Source organism: Asterias rubens, chromosome 11, assembly GCF_902459465.1.
Source record: "Asterias rubens chromosome 11, eAstRub1.3, whole genome shotgun sequence".
Classification (NCBI taxonomy): Eukaryota; Metazoa; Echinodermata; class Asteroidea; order Forcipulatida; family Asteriidae; genus Asterias; species Asterias rubens.
The window spans coordinates 4,847,965-4,867,220 of record NC_047072.1 but is presented as its reverse complement, the minus strand read 5'-3'; the positions used below and the strand labels follow the sequence as shown (position 1 = coordinate 4,867,220).

Here is a 19,256-nt window from a genome sequence, read left to right as displayed (position 1 = left end):
AATCTGTTAAAATTGTGTGCTGTGTTACAAAAAGGAGCCAAATCCTTCAACTTGAAACTGAAGCCCAATATAGTCATACTGTTACAATACAAAATTCCTCCGACGCTAATTAAGTTTTCAATGTAAAGCGACCCTGTGTATTATAGTTTTCTTGGCCCTCACAGAGTTCAGGGCTTGTAAATTTGAAAGGATTTTCTTACCAAGTTAACAATCAAAACGATGACACACAACAAAGGAGTACGGGAGTCAAGTGTTTCTGTGTTTTCACATAATAGCTTTATTAATGTTTACACTGTGCGATGTTGGCACTTGTTGGAGAATTCAATTATTGTGTTGTTACATGGCACCTAACTTTTTAAGAAGCCCAATCTATTTAGTTTGCTGTAGACGTCTCCTCACACCCCAAAAATTTGAAATCTGTTAGTCTCAGATGATTGATGAGCAAACACCAATCCAAATAAGTTTACAATAAAAGAGACAATTGTCAGGTAATATATTATTTCAAATGACTTGACAACTGTGTCAATTTAGAAATAGTTTGGAATGGAGAAGAACTGTCTGATTATGTTTCTCCGGTACGGAGCGATGTTGGTTTATCTAGGTACGCTGAGCAATCCTCTTGTCGCGCTCTTCGGCGATGGAGAGACGGATTCCCTTTGCCTTGGGGAGTGAGACCAGAGACTTGTTGCCCTTGCCGATGATGAACACATTGGCCAGACGGGTGGCAAATGTGTGACCTACGAACAGGTAAAAAGGGCAAGAAGAACTTTTTTATTTCATTTCATCAATGGTTTATCATACAAATCAGCCGAATTGCAAATAAATTCACAATAGAGTATTTATTTGAACAAATTGCGCAATACGCAAAACAGACCAATTGATTTCCAGCCTTCTGCTTGCCAAATGCAAATTAGCATACATTGAACTTGGAGACTAAACAAAATATTTTCTATGAATAGTCTAGATGTCTTGTTGATTGCTCTTCAAAACCTACAACTAGAAGGCTCAATTGGGACCACAGAGCTTGTGGCTTAAAGTATTGAAATGGAAACAAATCTTGCGTACAAGACCAGAATTGAGATGCCTGCGGCCGATTTTAGAAACGCTAGGATCAATCGTAACTCGAGTTAGGACGAGTAACTCGTCTTAACTTAGGATCAATTTTAAGGTCTGCATGCTACAGTGCAGGGTTGGGACTCGTCCCAAGTCCTAAGATTAGTCTTAGATTAGAAAGAGTTTGGTGAAATCAACAGCTGCACAGTTTAACAGTTGACTTTTGAAATTGAAAAAGCACTAACAGAAGATTTTTCTGATCTGTTTTTGGGGGGTAAACTTAGACTTAACTGGAACCCAGCACCACCGGACTTGTCCAGTCATGAGTTTGTTGGCTGATACCAAAATGACTGGCCTTGGGCCAGTAGACTTCTTGCGACTTTCCCAGCCCTGTCCAAGGAGTAATAACTCAATGTTCAAGAGTACTTTGGTGCTATAGGCTAAATAAACAAGGTGTTTTTCTTACCGGCAGAGTCCTTGACGTGGACAATATCGAAGGATCCTGGGTGACGCTCACGATGCATGACGAGTCCTACACGCCCCAAATTACGACCTCCAGTGATCATGCACAGGTTGCCTGCAAGAAATAATGATTACAAGGGGTTGTCAATCTGGGTTGCCTTTTTGATGGTAATAACAATTCTGGAGTCTTTATAATTGTAACCAACATATTCACCAATTAGGTGCCCAAATTGCTTGAAAAAAAGACAAGCACTTTTTAATACAAGTTTCAAAGTTAACGAACTATAAAACCCTTTCAAGGGTTTGAAGTGGCTGCGGCACATTTAGCAGCCACTGCCAGAATCAACGCAGGAAACCCCTTCTCATGACAATAACTGGGTTCTTTTGAGTGCATTACCTATCACATCGGACCTACATGTAGAGTTTTATACCCCATCAGATAGACGAAGCAATAATGGTTTTAAACATTATCCACGCTTTTGTGACTAGCACGATTATTGTAACAGCTTATTTTTGGGTTTGCCTGACACTAGGCTTGGGCGAATTATTTGAATATCTGGTTAATGGCGAATAGGTTTTCTTATCCGTAACCACGAATGCCTTTTTTTTCTTAACCGGATATCCGCATAGGGCGCGAATACCTATTTATAAACCGGATAGTTCTGTAATTACAACCAAGTAACCGGATATTCTTTTAATATCCGAATATCCGCGGACGTCGGGCGACAACTTATAGGAATGTTTTGTCTGAATCCTTATGAAACTTCTATTAAGACAGCATAAATTAAGTATTAAACTATGCTCACCTCCGTGAAGAGTTAAAACAATGACATTTCTTACGTAATTTGTTCAAAGATTACGAAAGCTTTCCTTCACGTAGAGTCAATCACGATCAAAAGAAAAAGCAAATCGCCATCTTTAAATTAGATCCGGTTATTTTTATGAATGAACCGAGTGACACCGTCTAAAACTAATATCAATCCGCCCATAAGATCTCATTCACAAACGATGAATTTTTATATATTTTTTATTAGCGCCATCTAGTGGTGACAAAAAAACCTATCCGAATATCCGGTTAATTACGGATAGTTGGCCAGCGGTATCCGAATATCAAAATTTCACTATTCGCCCAGCACTACCTGACACACAGATTAACAAACTGCATAGGGTTCAGAATGCTTGTGCTAGACTGATATTTAATTCCTCTAGATACTCTCAATGTAGTCCATTGTTAAGTGAATTACACTGGTTACTGGTTCGACAAAGAATAGCATTTAAAGTTCTTTTATTAACTTAAAAAGCCATTCATGGTTTAGCACCAACGTTCATTCAAGAACTCATAACCATGAAATCACTCTCTCACTCTCAATTGACCTACCGTCTCAGGAGTTCTCAAGATCCCACATTGTTATCTCACCCATCTAGGAAACCTAGGCCTACATTAGGTGATCGGGCATTTCTATACGCCGCTCCACATCTTTGGAACAATCTCCCACCTTTCATTAGACAGTCTTCTTCACTTAATGTATTTAAATCTAAGTTAAAAACCCATTTGTTTACTTCACCCATTTAATTCATTCGTGCTCTGTTTGTGTATTTGTTTTTTCATTTTTTTTCTCTGCACTTCTAGTATTCCTTGTAATGCGCCCTAGAGTATATTTATATAGGTCACTGCGCAATCAAATCCAAAGCTGGAAATTTCATGACATCCCTAATGACATCGTCTCTCAATAATTAGAGAAAATACACATCAATACACAAAACACACAACATAAGAAAACATTACAACTGCACACAAATGTGCATTAAAACTTACCAGTCTCAAACTTGATGTAGTCTGTGATGCGTCCCGTATTGATGTCTACCTTCACGGTGTCATTTGTACAGCAGAGGGGGTCAGGGTACCGGATGGTGCGAGCATCGTGGGTGCTTAGGTATGGGATTCCTTTAGGGCCAGTCCAAACCTTGCGCACTTTGCACAGCTTGTACTGCATAAAGAAACCAACAAAGTTCATTAACTAAACCAATCTGATCTGCTTGAGCATGTTAACCATCTTAAATATTGAAAAATAAAAATGAGAATTACGTTTAAGAACTTATGGACACCTGCCTTGAGACCTTTGCCAAAAGGTAATACCAAGTACGACGACTGATCGTTGGAATTTCAGGCACGCCACTTAATGGAAGCAAGAGAGGCAATCGCCTGAATGCCTTTAGTCATTGCCACAGGTATCCCTTTAATCCTTGGCTACAAATATACAATCCCCTGATGGAGGTGCCCTTTACTAATGAGGAAAAACTACCTTGCTCTTACAAGAAGAAATCACTGCGCCTGGTTTCTTATAATATCTAATCAGACAACACTGGGTCTATTATAACATAACAAATGTTGACATGTTAAAGTTTGTTCTTTCCCTGGGTGATGCTAAGACTGGGTGGTGTAAGATTCCTGTCTAGCGACCTGTGGAAAAGTAGGGTTTGATTTTAGGCCTCATTTGACCTCGGTAGCCATAGTAAAGGCTACAGAGCCTTCGATGGGCCTTGACCAAAAAAAACAATAATATTTCTGTCAGCTTAAAGGAACACGTTGCCTTGGATCGGTCGAGTTGGTCTTTGAAAATCGTTCTGTAACCGTTTGTTGTAAAATGTATATGGTTAGAAAGATATTGTAAAAGTAGAATACAATGATCTACAAAAATATGCCTCGAAATTGCGTGGTTTTCTTTTTACCCTGTCGACTAACACGGTCGGCCATTTTGACTCCCATAAATGGCCCACCGTGATAGTTCGCGACATTAAAGGAAAACCGTGCAGTTTCGAGTGATACTTGTGTGGATCATTATATTCTACTTTTTAAAACATCTGTCTAACCATATGCATTTCATAGATAACTAACGGTTTCAAACGCTTTTAATAGACCAACTTGTCCGATCCAAGGCAACGGGTTCCTTTAAATTTATTTGAGTTGAGACTTTGATAGATTTTGTCATTGAAATTGTAAAAACAAGTCGCAATCAACTTTAATATTTATTAATATTTATTAACACCTAAGACAGTTTATCCCTTTTGATTGGTCAAGTGGATTTGTTGTGGCCATGTTTAATCATGCACAAAATTGTGGTGTTGTAAAGTCAAAGCTAGTCCAGTAAATATTCTAACCAACAACCCTATTATTGTGTTGTGGATTTTTCCCCCTAAATTTGAGCCTTGTTGCAATATAGGCACATTTAGAAGTGATTTATCACTCAAAAGAGTGTTCCCCATCAGATGATTTAGTGGTCCTATTCAAGTTGGTAGGTTGCATTTTTCTTTACACTCAGTAAAATGATCAAAAACCGTGTAAATTAACTTAGTGTTAATACCCCAAGTTAAAAGCCCCTGCATCACACTTTGATTCCCTTCATACGACTTCAGGTTCTAAACCTCCTCTGTTATTGTTCTTCTTCTGACCTTGGCTTCATCATTACCGATGCGGTGAACAGCAAAGCGTCCCTTCACGTCGTAGATGAGACGGAAGTTCTCATTAGTCTTCTCAATGGAGATCACATCTAGAAGAAATCAAAAGAAGAAAACTAAATCAGTCAATAGCGATGCCCAATAACATCAGGTTTCCCCCAAACTTTTGAATGTATTTTTAGAGTTAAACTTAACTTTTAAGGCATCCTGTGAGGAAAATGTAAATATCTACTGTAACATTTCAAGGGCACCAAGGCAATGACCAAGGGCCATGGAGGCAATCGCCTTTGTTGCCTCCGTGAAGAATTAGGCATGCATGAAGGTGATTACAGGTTCCTTAAAAAGGGTCACTTTTTTGAAAAACAGCTAACATGAAGGTAGAGAAATGATACACTTGGTTGTGCCTCCTGGTTATGATTTTGGTTCATAGAACTCAGAAAAGTACTGAGTATATAGTGCTTTACACACATCGCTGTGAAGAATAAACCAAATAATATTTTGTATCCCCGAAAAAACCTGATGCAAACTTAACATCTATAAAAATGTCCACCTTTTCACACAAAAATAACAACCAGTATTAGTATACAATTCTGGTGAATGCATAGAAAAAGGAACAAATTTGACAAACAATCACTGAAAGAACCCCAGGCTGCATCTCCAAAACATGTTTAAAATGTTTAATAACAAAGAAATGAAACAAAGAAAAGGAAATAAGAACTATCTAAGCCAAATATCTCTCAAGTTAAATAATTGCTAGTGTTCTTTCCCTGGGTGATGCTAAGACTGGGTGGTGTAAGATTCCTGTCTAGCGACCTGTGGGAAAGTGGGGTTTGATTTTAGGCCTCATTTGACCTCGGTAGCCATAGTGAAGGCTACAGAGCCTTCGATGGGCCTTTCTGTTGTTCTCTTTTCCAAATGAAAAACAAATCTGTATAGTCCAACTTATATGTTACTTTTCTTTCACAATGTAGTCTTTTGTTTAGACAAAAATCACAGATCCAGTAATATTACATGTCCTGTCTGTGTATTTTTCCCACAATTATTCGTGTGGCACATTATACATTAGTCGGTAAACCAGACACAGCCAAAATATCAAATGGTTTTCGGCCCGATAATTCCCAGATGCAACAGAAAAAAACGCCACTGTAGAAATTAAGGTTTCTCCCCTAGCTAGGTGCCCTCAGCTGCGAAAAAAAAAAAACTGCCTTGCCCCCACAAAAACAAAGCAGCATTGGAATTAAACGGTGGCCACAGAGGACATGGCCTACGTTACCCCTGTTTTTTTGCCTTGGTGCCCCTTCATAGTTTTCCACAGACTTTGAAATTTCCCAATGGAAGTGTCACAGCAAAATTAAAATGGCCTTGCTCTCTCAAAAAAAAAAATTCCAGGCCTGCAAAGATTTGGGTGTGTAATTTTATTAGTTGTTCAGTTTTCTAAAACACGAGTGTTGCAATTTCACGATTTTAAAGGAGCGTTACAGAATTGGTAAGATACCAAAATCGTGAAGATCACAGATTTAAATAACTTGCACGGTCTACTGATGATGATAGTTGAAAACATCCTTTGAAATATTATTTCCGTCTGACATGTCATATTTGATGAGAAATAAATAATCTAACTTCGCGTTTGGAGATTATAGCTCAGTGAGCGTTTTATTCATTTTTATTTTGGCATCGATGTAATGCAAAATTTTTTATCGGTTTGTCACTATTCTCTCGTGACCCAGACGGCCGATCGATCTCAAACTTCTACAGGTCTGTCAGTTTATGTATATGGTGGATTACATAAAATGGTTACACTGCAAGCAACTTTATGCTAGCAAAACCAATTCTGTAATGTGTCTTTAAGAAAGATTGAGAAATCTGCTTTGTCGATTACAAACAAACCAAAAGACGATTTGAGTACTTACCCATGAATCCTGCTGGGTAAGTGATGTCGGTGCGTACCTTGCCGTCAATCTTGATCAGCCTCTGCATCGTCACCTTCTTGGTCTCGTCGTAAGTCAAGGCATACTTCAGACGGTTACGCAGGAACACGATCAGTGGAAGGCATTCTCGCAGCTTGTGGGGGCCGGTGGAAGGTCTTGGAGCCTGTAAGAAGGCGGCAATAAAAAGATTCATTTTGTTAGACAATAAGATAAACGGCCTGGAGTTAACCCACACCAAAAACTTAGGTGCCCTGAGCTTTTGCTGTAGTGCCCTTTGCAAAGGTTTTTGAAGAAAAAAAAAATGCATTTTCCTCACAGAAGTGCCCCTTATGACGAAAAGTGTCTGGGGCCTTAGATCACAAACAGCAGGTACATCTAGTTTTTTTTTTAAGGGTACTGTTCTGTTGCATCATTTTCTACAATTCGTTTATGAGATTTTTAATGGTTGTGGCTCTCGGGGGTTTTAGCCACATTTTGAATAGTTGCTGAAAATTAAAACAAAAATGACATCAAAATTATTCATTCCAAGTAGTTAGAAACAAGGAAAACAATGTTTCTGTTTCAAAATAACTCTTCAACCAAACTGTGAAATTTACTTACAAAGACACCAGTAAGTTTGTCCAGCATCCAATGCTTGGGTGCCGCAAGGCGCTTCAAATGCTTCTTGGGTCCACGTGCCTGCATTTACAAAATAAAAACATGAATTCATTAGTGGATTTTAAACCAAGTGTTTCTGCCTCGCTCCTACACAGGTTTCTGATCCATATTAAATGCAGATCAAATTGCTGGGACTGGCCAAGTTACTCTTTATAAAAAGAATGCTGTAATATATCAGAGGACAGCAAAACAAAGAAATGCAAGGTAGCAATGAGGTTCAGCAATGAGTGCTTATTTTACTTAGCGAGGGTCAACTGAAAATGTGAAACAGTAAACAGTGAAATTGTTCTATTTACTTCAGGAATCAGGGTCTTGAATTCATTAATTAAAACTTACATCTTGAACCATGGCATTGATACGTTTTATTTTTTGCCAGTTCCAAAACAATTGATGCATTTTGTTTGCCTGTTTTTACACACTGTTTCCACCTACAAATTTGTCATAGCCCATATGCCTATTGATATGGGGGAGGCGAGGGATGCTTTTTTAAAACTGAACTAAATAAAACAACTGGACCGTTGAAATGAAAAAGTTCTGATTAGGCCTAGTCCTGAGTCAACTCAGTGTTTTATTTTTAAATAGCGTTTTGTTTATAGGCCCCTAATCATCCTAATGATCGAAAAATGCTGATGACGACAATATTATTGATATAAAACCCTGAACATGCTGAATGAAATGTAGACAGCAATAATAACGTGCACTCACAATCCTCGGAAATAACAATTTCGCGTAAAAAAAGGGGGGGGGGGGAAGATAACTTTCCGTATGGCGCCACCACTTTTTCACTCATTTTTACAAAAAGGGATATATCAATCAGGTAAATTAGATACTATATTATTTTATTTCGAATGAAAAAGTGGTGGCGCCATACGGAAACTTTTCCGGGGGGGATAGTGAACACCCCCACTTCTTTGTGATTGTCTCTCGATAAACTTAGAATTTTTTACAAATACAGAATGATGCAAGCCAACATGGCCAACTTTAGATTCAATTTTTTTTTTTTAAGAATTAATGGGATAACTTTCCGTATGGCGCCACCACTTTTTCACTCATTTTGACAAAAAGGGATATATCAATCAGGTAAATAAGATACTATATTATTTTATTTCGAATGAAAAAGTGGTGGCGCCATACGGAAACTTTTCCAATTAATGCGCTGTAGTGTAGAATTCCGAGGTCATTATTCATTGCAATGTGTTGATTAATTAAATGAAATTGAGTCCAGCAGATTTTAGATCAGTCATGTCATTTCTATTTTCCGACTTTTTTATATAAATCAAAGTGAAGTAAATTGTTCATTTACAAACAGTCGGTACGGTCATATTTCCAACTAACTGAATTTATTGACCGATTATACACTACTATTTTAAGCCCTCAAAATACAGTCTAACATCATAACATACTTTGCTAATAAAAGGTAAACTCAAAACATGAATCCCAATGATGTACAATAATTATGGCGGACATTGAACATTAACGAAATTTCACAGTAGATTAAATATGTTTCCATATAAATAACATACCAAATAAAAGCACCATTATGAACTATAGAGATTCAAGTTTACATTAAAACCATTCACGTAAATTTTCTCATTTTATAATATGTCCGATGGAAAGGATTTATATTATGAACAATTTTAGAAAGTCACTCACCATGTTGGCAATTCCAACGAAAGAGAACGTCCCACAATGCAATTTTCACCTCGTAACCATAAATGGGAAATTCCAACTGCATGGAAAATTGCGTCCAGGCTTTCGTCGACCCCACTATCTCTTAGACCAACTGTGAGTCAGCCCTTGGGGACGAGGTGGTACAAGGGTTCGTTGCCCTTTTTTTGAGGAGAATCTCAGGAAAAGTAGTAACTTAAAAAAAATACATAAATTGAAGAATGTTAAAGCTTTATAAAGATTATTAAGGGTTAACTGACATTAATTTTTTGTAATTTGTTAATTTTGTTTATATAGCTCCATGATTTTCCGTCAACAACCGAACATCCGGAAGTACTAAAAACCCAACCGGAAGCATTAGTCAATGATCGTCAACAAAGAAGTTAACCTTTGACCTTCTGTAGAAAAATATTAAATTCGACGATGACTGCTGAATGAATGAATGAAAGACGTGACGATTGCCAAAATTGTGAATCATTTTGTGAATTTCCTGGCCCAACATTTGTTCTGGAATCAAGTTCATGATCACAGCCGACAGTTGGGGCTATGGAGATGTTGAACAGTTGGTGGGGAGGGGGTAAAACGGAGGAGAAAACACCCGAAGAATCGGGAAAAAGTGTTGGCGATGATGTTGCGAACAAAAGTGATGGAGCAGCAGCAGCTGACGAAGAAAAAGTGAAGGAGGGCACCCCGTCGGGTTCCGCGACAGAAACTACAGAGGAACCTGAAACACCTTCGGTAAAACCAGAGGTTCAAATCACAGCAGAAGCAGCTCTTAGTTCAGCCAAGGAATGGGGAAGTAAGTTTGAAAAGAGAAGATATTGCACGCACAAAAATACATTGATCATTAAAATCAATCATCAGTTCATATCATTCATATCAATTATCGTGATTATCATGTTTTGATTTATTTCATGTTGTAGATCCATAAAATGGCGGTGCTTGGAAAAAAAGATGCAACTACGTGTTCTTATTATAAGAACTGTATAATGTGATAATTTAACAATCATGATTTGACTTTGAGTGTTGTGTTTAATTTTAATAAATAATGGGTTGACATGGTAAAGAAATATTGACAAGAGAACTGGAAGCTGGAAGTGAACCTGCAACCAGAAAAAGGCAACCTCTGGTTGCGTAGTGCGTGTTCATGTTCTTATTGTTTAAATGTTAGTCAGGAGGTAGTTGCGATAATCGTAACCCTCCATCCTCCCGACCGTCGGGAGGATGGAGGGTTACGAATAATCGTAACCCTCCATCCTCCCATGGAGCAATAAACTAGACCCGACCGATGGGAGGATGGAGGGTTACGATTATCGCAACTAGTCAGAAGGTTGCAGGTTCAAAATTTACCCAGTTTCTCAATTTCCCTCATGAATATTAATTTAATAATTAATACCAAGTTTGTTGTGGTGTAATAATATTTTAAGGATTTGTTATGGGCCGGCTCTGAATATGATGTGTTGTGATGAATGAATACGAAAAAATTAACAAAATTGTGGAAAAAAATTCGATAAATTTAACATTATAAAACTTTCTTAATTTGACAGCATCAAACATTGATTGAATTTGTTTTATAGAAATGTACTTTGTTAATGTTATTACTTTGAATTGTTGTACTTGTTGATCATCCATGTTTCATGTTCCTCATACCCTTTTTAAAAAACAGGTTACTTGTACAACTTTGCAAAAGAAGGGACCAAAAAGGTGACGGAGACAGCTGCTAAAACAGCCACAATTATTCAGAAAACAGTGGAGGAAAAGGTATGCATGATGGTGATGTGATCAGGAATCCAGAAAACCATTGATCTAAAAACAGGGTGAAAAACTGATGAAATTTTTAAAAAGCTGGTAAAGTCCAAATTATCAACTTTTTAAGTTTTTAAGTGTAGTTAAAATCTCAGTATGTAAAAATCTGTTTCTCTAGAGTCTTATGTGCTGTCAAGATTGTGCTCAAAAGAAGCTATGATATTGTTGATATTGTCAATTTGTCCTGAGAGAGATCGGCAGCTCCATCCCTCTTATAGCTGACAGTGCTCTCTCTCTCTGGAACCCTTTCAGATTTGTTTCAGTGACTGCAGCCACTGGTGGTAGCCTGTACTGATAACTATGCATTCTTTTGTTTTAAAAGATAATCTTGACTTTTGATTTCCTCCCAGACCATCGTTGGCGACTTCAAGAAGGAGCAAGACAAGTTTGTGAAAGAGAAGCATTCCAAGAGAGCTGAGGCAGCAGTACCGCCTTGGGTCGGTTACAATGAAGAGGACCAGATGAAAGAACAAATCATGGCATTGTCTCAGGTAAAGACAATTACACTTGTAGGCTTACCGTGAGACTTGATTTCCTCTTGGCCCATTTTCATAAAGCTGTTAAAGGATTTGGGTACTTTTTCAAAATGTCCACAGATTTTCATTAAACTCACAGGGTTGGAAGAGAATGATGGTAGAAAGCTTCCCTTTAAATATTACTTACCGAGGTAGTATTTGAGAAATGAGTGTAATAACCAGTTATGGTTTTATACCATAACATAATCATAACTGGTCAATCTGTTTTTACATGCTAAAACTTGTTTTTCTTTGTGTCATTGTTTTACTCATTTCTCGAAAACTACATGTACAGCAACTCAGTTAGTTATATTTTAAGGGAATCTTTCTACCATAATTATCTTCAAACTGTGTAGGTTTAATGTAAATCTGTGGACATCATGTTTTGTGTTAAAAGAAAGTACATAATCCCTTTAAGCAGAAAAGATTGCTTATGAAAATTCTTTGCTTAGCAAACATTGGGTCGGGTACCAGGCACAACAAATCAAATATAAGTAATTTGGACTGGTAACCTGTTTCTGCATAGCAACACTTTTCTGTGCTAAGCAAGTTTTTGTGCTTACAGGCTTTATGAAATTGAGACATGTACCCAATTCCAGTGCATCTTAATGCAAGCAAAGAATCGGCTCCTACCAAAGAAGGGAATTCCATGCTTACTTCAAGCGTATTTCACGGGTTGTGGAAGTGTCGTGGCCGAGCGGTTAAGAGCACCGAATTCAAACTCTGGTGTTTCTAATAAGCAGAGTGTGGGTTCGAATCCCCAGCCGTGACACCTGTGTCCTTAAGCAAGACACATTACCATTGCTTCGTCCTTCGGATGGGACGTAAAGCCGTTGGTCCCATGTGTTGTTTAAACGCATGTAAAAGAACCCAGTGCACTTGTCGAAAAGAGAAGGGGTTCGCCCCGGTGTTCCTGGCTGGATTGGCAGCACATTGCGCCACAGCACCTTGTAAACCATTACATTGTGCTTAAGGATTAGGTCTTATATTATCTCAAAAATCGCCCCCACTCCTTGCAGTAATAATACCTGGCGCTTTGTATCCTTTGGCAAAAGGCGCGTTATAAATACGGTTATTATTATTATTATTTTTTTAGCAGGGAGTGTGACTTGTGTGAATGCGTAGTACACGTATTTACTAGACATTCTTGGATAAACACAGCCAGCATTGAAATTGCATTTATAAAATGAATAAGGGCAAAGATTGGCAGTAAGCAGAGCCATGAAATTGGGCCCTGTTTTACATGCTCTTTTTTACATTATAACCACATTACTTTGAAGTGAAATGTTTCTTGAAATATTGTTATAATACCGAAAGCTGCAGTAGGCTTCTAACCAAGCTACATCTTTAAGAGTGATTATCAAACGATACCTTCTCTTTAAGGTATGTTTGTTGTTGAACTAAGTTTAGAGAAGTATTACTGAACCTTCGCAACTCGTAAAAATATTGTTTTCATATTTCTGGTATTACCTTTAAACCTAATAGATTGTTCCTTTTCTTTGTGTTTTATCTTGTACCAGGACAAGAGGAATTTTCTAAGAAACCCACCCGCCGGGGTGCAGTTCCAGTTTGATTTTGCAAGTTCGTTTCCTGTCGCCCTGGCAACCCTTCAAGAAGATACAAATTTGAAGAAGATGAGATTTGACCTTGTGCCGAAAGCGTAAGCAGTTTAAGCGTTATAAAACTTGTTCAGCCGTGTTGTATTATCTTGCCCACCAGGAAAAACCCTGGAATGCACCCTCACTCATTTTGTATGCAAGTGTTTGTTTTCATTATGACATGTACAGAATACATGTTTTAAGGTCGCTGGGACTGGGCAAAATTACCTCTTTAAAGGCAATGGACACTATTGGTAATTACTCAAAATAATTATTTAAGCATTAAACCTTACTTGGTGACCAGTAATGGGGAGAGGTTGATAGTATAAAACATTGTGAGAAACGGCTCCCTCTAAAGTGACATAGTTTTCGAGAAAGAAGTTATTTTCCACAAATTTGATTTCGAGACCTCAGATTTAGAATATGAGGTCTCGAAATCAACCATCTAAACCCACACAACTTCGTGTGACAAGGGTGTTTTTTTCTTTCATTGTTATCTCGCATCTTCGACGACCAATGAGCTCAAGATTTCACAGGTTATTTTATGCATATGTTGAGATACACCAAGTGAGAAGACTGGTCTTTGGCAATTACCAATAGTGTCCAGTGTCTTTACAATAACCCATGACCTTTTGTAATCTTTCTGCAGAATTATCGAAGAGAATTTCTGGAGGAATTATTTCTACCGAGTTTCTCTGATCAAACAATCGTCACAGTTGACGTCACTAGCCGCTTCTTCAGGTACATAACAAACAAAATTGTTTACTCTTGTTCGTCCTTTTGTTTCTGCATACATGCGACCTTCCACTGTATCATATTAATGGAGGCATGCACATAGTCATATGCTGTAACTCTGTTCATACTTATATGTTATACCTCGCTATTGTGAAGTTGATTGGTCGAGAACCAATCATTTGTGAGCAACAAATACGCATGTAGCATGGCTGCACAGTGCAGCGGGTAACATGAGTTTTGTTAACCGGTGTACATTCTTGATCGTTCCCAGCGTTGGTCGACTTCAGGCGCTTAGTACGAAACAGCCGCGGGTTCGAAGGAACAGTAAAGAATTGTTTCTTGTTTGCACAACTGTTCCTCTGCTTATTAAACTATGCACACTCATTGTGAATAATGTTTGAAGATGAAAACAGAACTTTGTGAAGAGGAATAATCATGTTACCAAAGTATAACAAAACAGTAGTGCACACTGTGATTTGGGGTCTATAGGTTTTGTACACCCTTGAGGGCAAGTGGCACCCGAGGCGAGGCAAGTGGCATCAGAGGCTTCACCTCGGATGCCATTTGCCCCCTCGGGTGCCACTTGCCCCCAAGGGTGTACAAAACGCCATGAACCCATCACAGCATGCAACAATTGTATAATGTACAACCACAAAACTGCTTCTATCATGATGACTTTTACACTGACGTATTGTTTGTACTTTGTATTTCATACTCATTGAAATTTGGTTTCATTTACTAAAAGGCAATTCAAGCGATACTGGTTCAACATCAAGTAACAAGACGGACGACTCACCCTCGGAGAGTATCAAAGGTAAGGTCATGATCAATTACTTTTTAATTGTTATTAGTAGGATTTGAAACTTTGCATGGTGGGATTACAGTCTAGCGATGTTTGCGGTAACATCATGTAAATAGAGAGGTTTCGCAACGTACGGATACACATACAGATACCGATACGTCGACACTTTGTGTGTTCACGTGACACGTATCCGCGACGACAGTATTTTGCATACACGTTACCAACTGATACGGGAGCTCATACACGTCGTAGAAAAACGGATACTGTTTTGCAGACGTTTGCTGTATTTTTGTCCCAGATCAAAAACATTTCCCACGGAATTATTTTCACTTGTATCGTGCTTGCTATAGACAGAAAATTGTTAGTCATTTGCAAGCAAAACGATGAAAAAATGCAGTGTATAAAACCATGATAAAACACGGGGTCTCTATCGGTCATGTTTGTCAGTAAAACAACTCATGATGAATGCGAGCGCACCCAAGTGAAACATATACGTATAGTTTGCGAAACAAAATCCAACACGCGGCTGGTGTGAACGGATACGGTTATCATATCCATATCTGTATCTGTATCCGTACGCTTGCGAAACCTCTCTATTATCTCACAGAGTTGTGGTGGTTCTGAAAAGAACTGGTGATTGAACGATTCTGCGTTTGAGTTGTGAGACCAACGTTTCTTTTGAGAACCATCTGGTAGAGAGATTATTACAGTAGTGCAAACCTTACTTATTTAAATTTGTATTTTTCAATAAATTGTTAATGGCCTGCTGATTAACTCTTGCAGTGTCTTTCTCAAAAACTCTACATGTGAGACTTCCTCTTTTAAGTTGATTTCCTCTTTTGGGGTTTTGATTTCCCTCTTTTTGTCTTCATTTTGTGTGTATAAAAGTATAGGATAATATATGTTCCTCTTTTTTTCTTGCCAGGTTTTCTCTTTTCCTCTGTTTTCATGGTTAGTTACTCACATGCCTGCTTTAAGAAAGATTCTGCTAGGGCGGAAACATGAGGCTATTCACAATTAATTGCATTTATATCATAGGTCCATTTGATTGGTAAGCAGTTTGCAACAGCCAATTCAATTTGTTCCCTCTTTTTGCTTCCATAGTGTTTTTTGACATTCGAGTTCACTAGAGTATGATAACTCAATCAGAGCTTGGCACTTTAGGCTTGCTGCATGATGCTGGTCAAAACTTTAAAATGTAGGTTTGAATCCTGACCCGAGTTGTTCATAGCACTTATTTGTATGTCCTGGTTTTCAAAAATTGTCAGTAAAACAAAATACACGTAATCTCTGCCATCAGATAAATCCAAACCCGTAGATATATCAGTTGAACCGTCGTCGCCGTCATCCCCCCATGACGATGATGTACCATCCAGTCCCCCTGGGGCTGAGTTCGCCAGCGACGCTTTCGTCTCAGAGATCGACCAAGCTGAGATCCAGAAGGGGTTCAAGCAGCTTGGCATGGGAACCAAGGAGGAGCAAAGTAAAGGTGAGTAAGGGTAGCCTCTGGAAGTTAATGATGTATTGTTGGGAGTGCATATGGATGATAACAGGGCTCAAACTTTACACTGGATCACATGCCAAGGGCCAATGACGTTAGCATTGGGCCTATAAACTCATGACTGTACAAGTCCGGTGGTGCTGTGTTTTTGTTCAAAAGTTGACTTTCAGTCTGAACAAAAATTGTTCAATTCTGGTGAGTGTTCCGTTGAAGAATGTCCACCTTAACAAATGAGATAAATCTTCTATGATTGCTTTTCAAATTAAAAGAGTTCAAAATGTTAAAAAGTGTAGAATTGTTTTCCCTTTTTTCATATAAATTCTTGTCTCATAAAAATAACTCTGGTCCAGCAAATATTTTGAGCTATAAAAAGCCCTGTGGTCTTGTGGATTCCCCTTCAAAAAAGCTTTAGTCGGAAGTTGAAACTGCCAGTGGGGCTATCAGATAGTGGATGTTTTAGCAAGTCAGCCACTCCAGCAAAATAAATCATTTTAAAAGAGTTGTTTCCAAACCTTGGCTTGGCCCCTGCTCTGGCTCCAGGCTTGATGTTGGAGACACCGTGCAAGATCCACACTTATTCAAAATCAAGAAGGGAGCCGACATGAACCCATGCTTTGGGCCCAATTTCATAGAGCTACCTAATCAGAAAGTTTTGCTCAACAATTGTCTGCTAAGCAGAAATGAGGATACCAGCCATAAATTGTACATTGATATGGTAGTTTGCCTGGTAGCCTTATTCTGGTAAGCATAATAATGTAGTGCTTAGCTACATTTTGTGCTTAAGCAGCTTTACGAAATTGGGCTCAGATTTGAAAAAGGTCCTAAGTTGACACCACTGCCTCCATTGCTCCCATCCAGGTCAGGTCCCCAGGCTCGTTGTACTTCTGTTCCAGTACTTCTGTTCCATTAAACTGTCCCGCAAACACAGGGGGCCTTTAGCACCCATTGAGCCAATGCCTGGTACAGTATAATCTGAGCTGCATGGACACAGAAAGTGGCATGCAGAAATTGAAATGCTCAGAATGTTATGAATATCACGCCCGTTTTGTTTTATCCTTTTTTTTTAACCTGTTACAATTACTTTTCGAAATGTCTTTCTGCTGAAGTTTTGAGGTGTTCTTGCAAAATTAGATTGAAATTGGATGCGACTTGTTCGTAAATTTTGAAAGACTCATTACAATGCTGTTTCTTTTATTGTCATCGTGGGGTTGAGGAATGTTTTACGTTTGCATTTTTCTTGTCTGATTTTGCAAGAATGTCTCATTTTGTTTCTCAAGTTGGCTGTAATAATCTGCATTGCTGGTTGAGCTTAAGATTTTGTTATTTTTTCTTTTCAGTTGAAGAGGAGGTGCCTGAATGGGAGAAGGAGCTGCAACAAGAACTACAAGTAAGTGCAGATTGTTCTCAAATCCTCACACAACGTGATCTATTTAAAAATTGCAAATCGTTTTTTGATACAAAGTATTAGCGTATTCAATACTAAGTAAGTGAGGTTTGCAGCGAGACACCATTTAAAATCTCTTTGTGAGTAGTGGTAGCTCTAAAAAGAACCAATTTGTACTGCTCCAAGTTTTGGTCAGTGTGCTTTGACCATCTTCTGGTATTCAAGACTGTTACATTTTTAACATGTACTCTTTTGAACTATTAGTTAAGAATTTCTGTGAATTTTCACTTGTATTTAAAGGGAAGGTACACGTTTGGTAATTGTCAAAGACCAGTCTTCTCACTTGGTGTATCCCAACATAAGCATAAAATAACAAACCTGTGAAACTTTGAGCTCAATCAGTCATCGAAGTTGTGAGAAAATGATGAGAGAAAAAGCACCCTTGTTGGACGAATTTGTGTGCTTTCAGAGGAATAAAAGACTACTAGCTAGAAGTCTTTTATTATTTTAGTGAGAAATTACCTCTTTCTCAAAATCTATGCTACTTCAGATGGAGCTGTTTCTCACAATGTTTTATACTATCAACAGCTTTCTAATGCTCGTTACCAAGTAAGTTTTTAAGTTAATATTTGTTTTGAGTAATTACCAAACGTGTACCTTCCCTTTAAGTTCCAGGGTTCGAGTCCTAGTCGAGACACCTGTGTCCGTAAGCAAGGCACTTTATATGATGCTTCAACCTTGGGATAGGATGAGAGCTGGTGGTCCTATGTATTGTTAAACCCATCATTGCCCATGTGAAAGAACTCAGTGCACTTATCGAAAAGGGAAGGGGTTCGCCTCGGTGTTCCTGGTTTGATCAGGAGCCTATTGCGCCAACAGCACCTTGTTAACCATTACATGGTGCTTTAAAGGAATAGGTCTCATACTTTAAAATGTAGCTCCACATACCTTGCAGGACAAAATACTGTGCGCTTTGATACGTCCCTAGGGGTGTAATGAAGTGCTATATAAGAACCTAATATTATTATTTATTCATGAATACCTCAGACAGTTTCGCTATTCCTATTGGTAGAGAGCGCGTCACGTGGGTGTGTATAAACCTTTTGTTAATGCAGAGTAAAAAGTTTCAACAACATTGGCGTGACACGCGAGCTTATTAGACAGTTTCTTCATTCCTATTGGTCGAGAGCAACGGCCAGGACAGTTGTGCCATATCACGCCATACGCGCGACGCGCAAAGCATTCCCTTATAAGGAGTTGTTTACCCGAGGGCGGCGGAGGGCCTTACCATTTCGTCTCGGTAAAATAATCAAGAACCAGGCCTCGTTGGGATTAAACCACTAGTTGAAAACCTCTTCACCACACATTGATTTCCTTATTATTATTTGTTAATTATCTTTTACCCCCACATCCAGGAATATGAAGTTGTGGAGGAAGAGGACACAGTCGACAACGAGGAATGGGAACGAGAGATTGATCAGATGTTGGAAGACGAAGGCACGCCAGAGACAAAATAATTCATCCAGAGTCAGTCTACCAAATATTCAATAATTTATCGTCACGTCACTATGAACAAGGCCCGATTTCATAGAGCTGCTTAAGCACACAAAAATGCTTACCAGGAAAAGGTTACCAGCCAACCTACCATCTCACATGTACCATTTGCTCAATTTTGCTTAGCAGAACATTTT

At 38.5% G+C, this 19,256-nt stretch overlaps 2 protein-coding genes across 3 annotated transcripts; one reads left to right on the top strand and one right to left on the bottom strand.

Moving 5' to 3' along the window:
- Positions 1 to 253: 253 nt before the first annotated feature.
- Positions 254 to 9,279, bottom strand: LOC117296713 (40S ribosomal protein S4, X isoform-like). Of its 2 annotated transcripts, XM_033779756.1 has the most exons (7): positions 9,210 to 9,279; positions 7,500 to 7,577; positions 6,882 to 7,062; positions 4,966 to 5,063; positions 3,332 to 3,503; positions 1,520 to 1,630; positions 254 to 737 (listed from the first exon to the last, which is right to left on the bottom strand). In XM_033779756.1, exons 1-7 carry the CDS (start codon positions 9,210 to 9,212, stop codon positions 598 to 600), a joined length of 783 nt encoding a protein of 260 aa, XP_033635647.1. In that variant the 5' UTR covers positions 9,213 to 9,279; the 3' UTR covers positions 254 to 597. The 2 variants fall into 2 exon arrangements, with proteins under 2 accessions (XP_033635647.1, XP_033635646.1); XM_033779755.1 differs by lacking the exon at positions 9,210 to 9,279 and having other exon boundaries at positions 7,500 to 7,583.
- A 355-nt stretch (positions 9,280 to 9,634) lies between these two features.
- LOC117296985 (synapse-associated protein 1-like) lies at positions 9,635 to 19,180 on the top strand. The gene is made up of 9 exons (XM_033780092.1): positions 9,635 to 10,023; positions 10,891 to 10,985; positions 11,381 to 11,521; positions 13,066 to 13,205; positions 13,793 to 13,884; positions 14,624 to 14,692; positions 15,981 to 16,169; positions 17,519 to 17,568; positions 18,981 to 19,180. Exons 1-9 carry the CDS (start codon positions 9,771 to 9,773, stop codon positions 19,080 to 19,082), a joined length of 1,131 nt encoding a protein of 376 aa, XP_033635983.1. The 5' UTR covers positions 9,635 to 9,770; the 3' UTR covers positions 19,083 to 19,180.
- Positions 19,181 to 19,256: the final 76 nt, after the last annotated feature.

Coding starts and splice junctions, on each gene's coding strand:
- LOC117296713 (XM_033779755.1), bottom strand. CDS start 7,583: ATGCAGGCACGTGGACCCAAGAAGCATTTGAAGCGCCTTGCGGCACCC. Junction 5,064..6,881: donor TTACCCAGCAGGATTCATGG/GTAAGTACTCAA, acceptor GATTTCTTCTAG/ATGTGATCTCCATTGAGAAG. Junction 3,504..4,965: donor TCGGTAATGATGAAGCCAAG/GTCAGAAGAAGA, acceptor TTCTTTATGCAG/TACAAGCTGTGCAAAGTGCG.
- LOC117296985 (XM_033780092.1), top strand. CDS start 9,771: ATGGAGATGTTGAACAGTTGGTGGGGAGGGGGTAAAACGGAGGAGAAA. Junction 14,693..15,980: donor ACCCTCGGAGAGTATCAAAG/GTAAGGTCATGA, acceptor CTCTGCCATCAG/ATAAATCCAAACCCGTAGAT. Junction 16,170..17,518: donor CAAGGAGGAGCAAAGTAAAG/GTGAGTAAGGGT, acceptor TTTTCTTTTCAG/TTGAAGAGGAGGTGCCTGAA.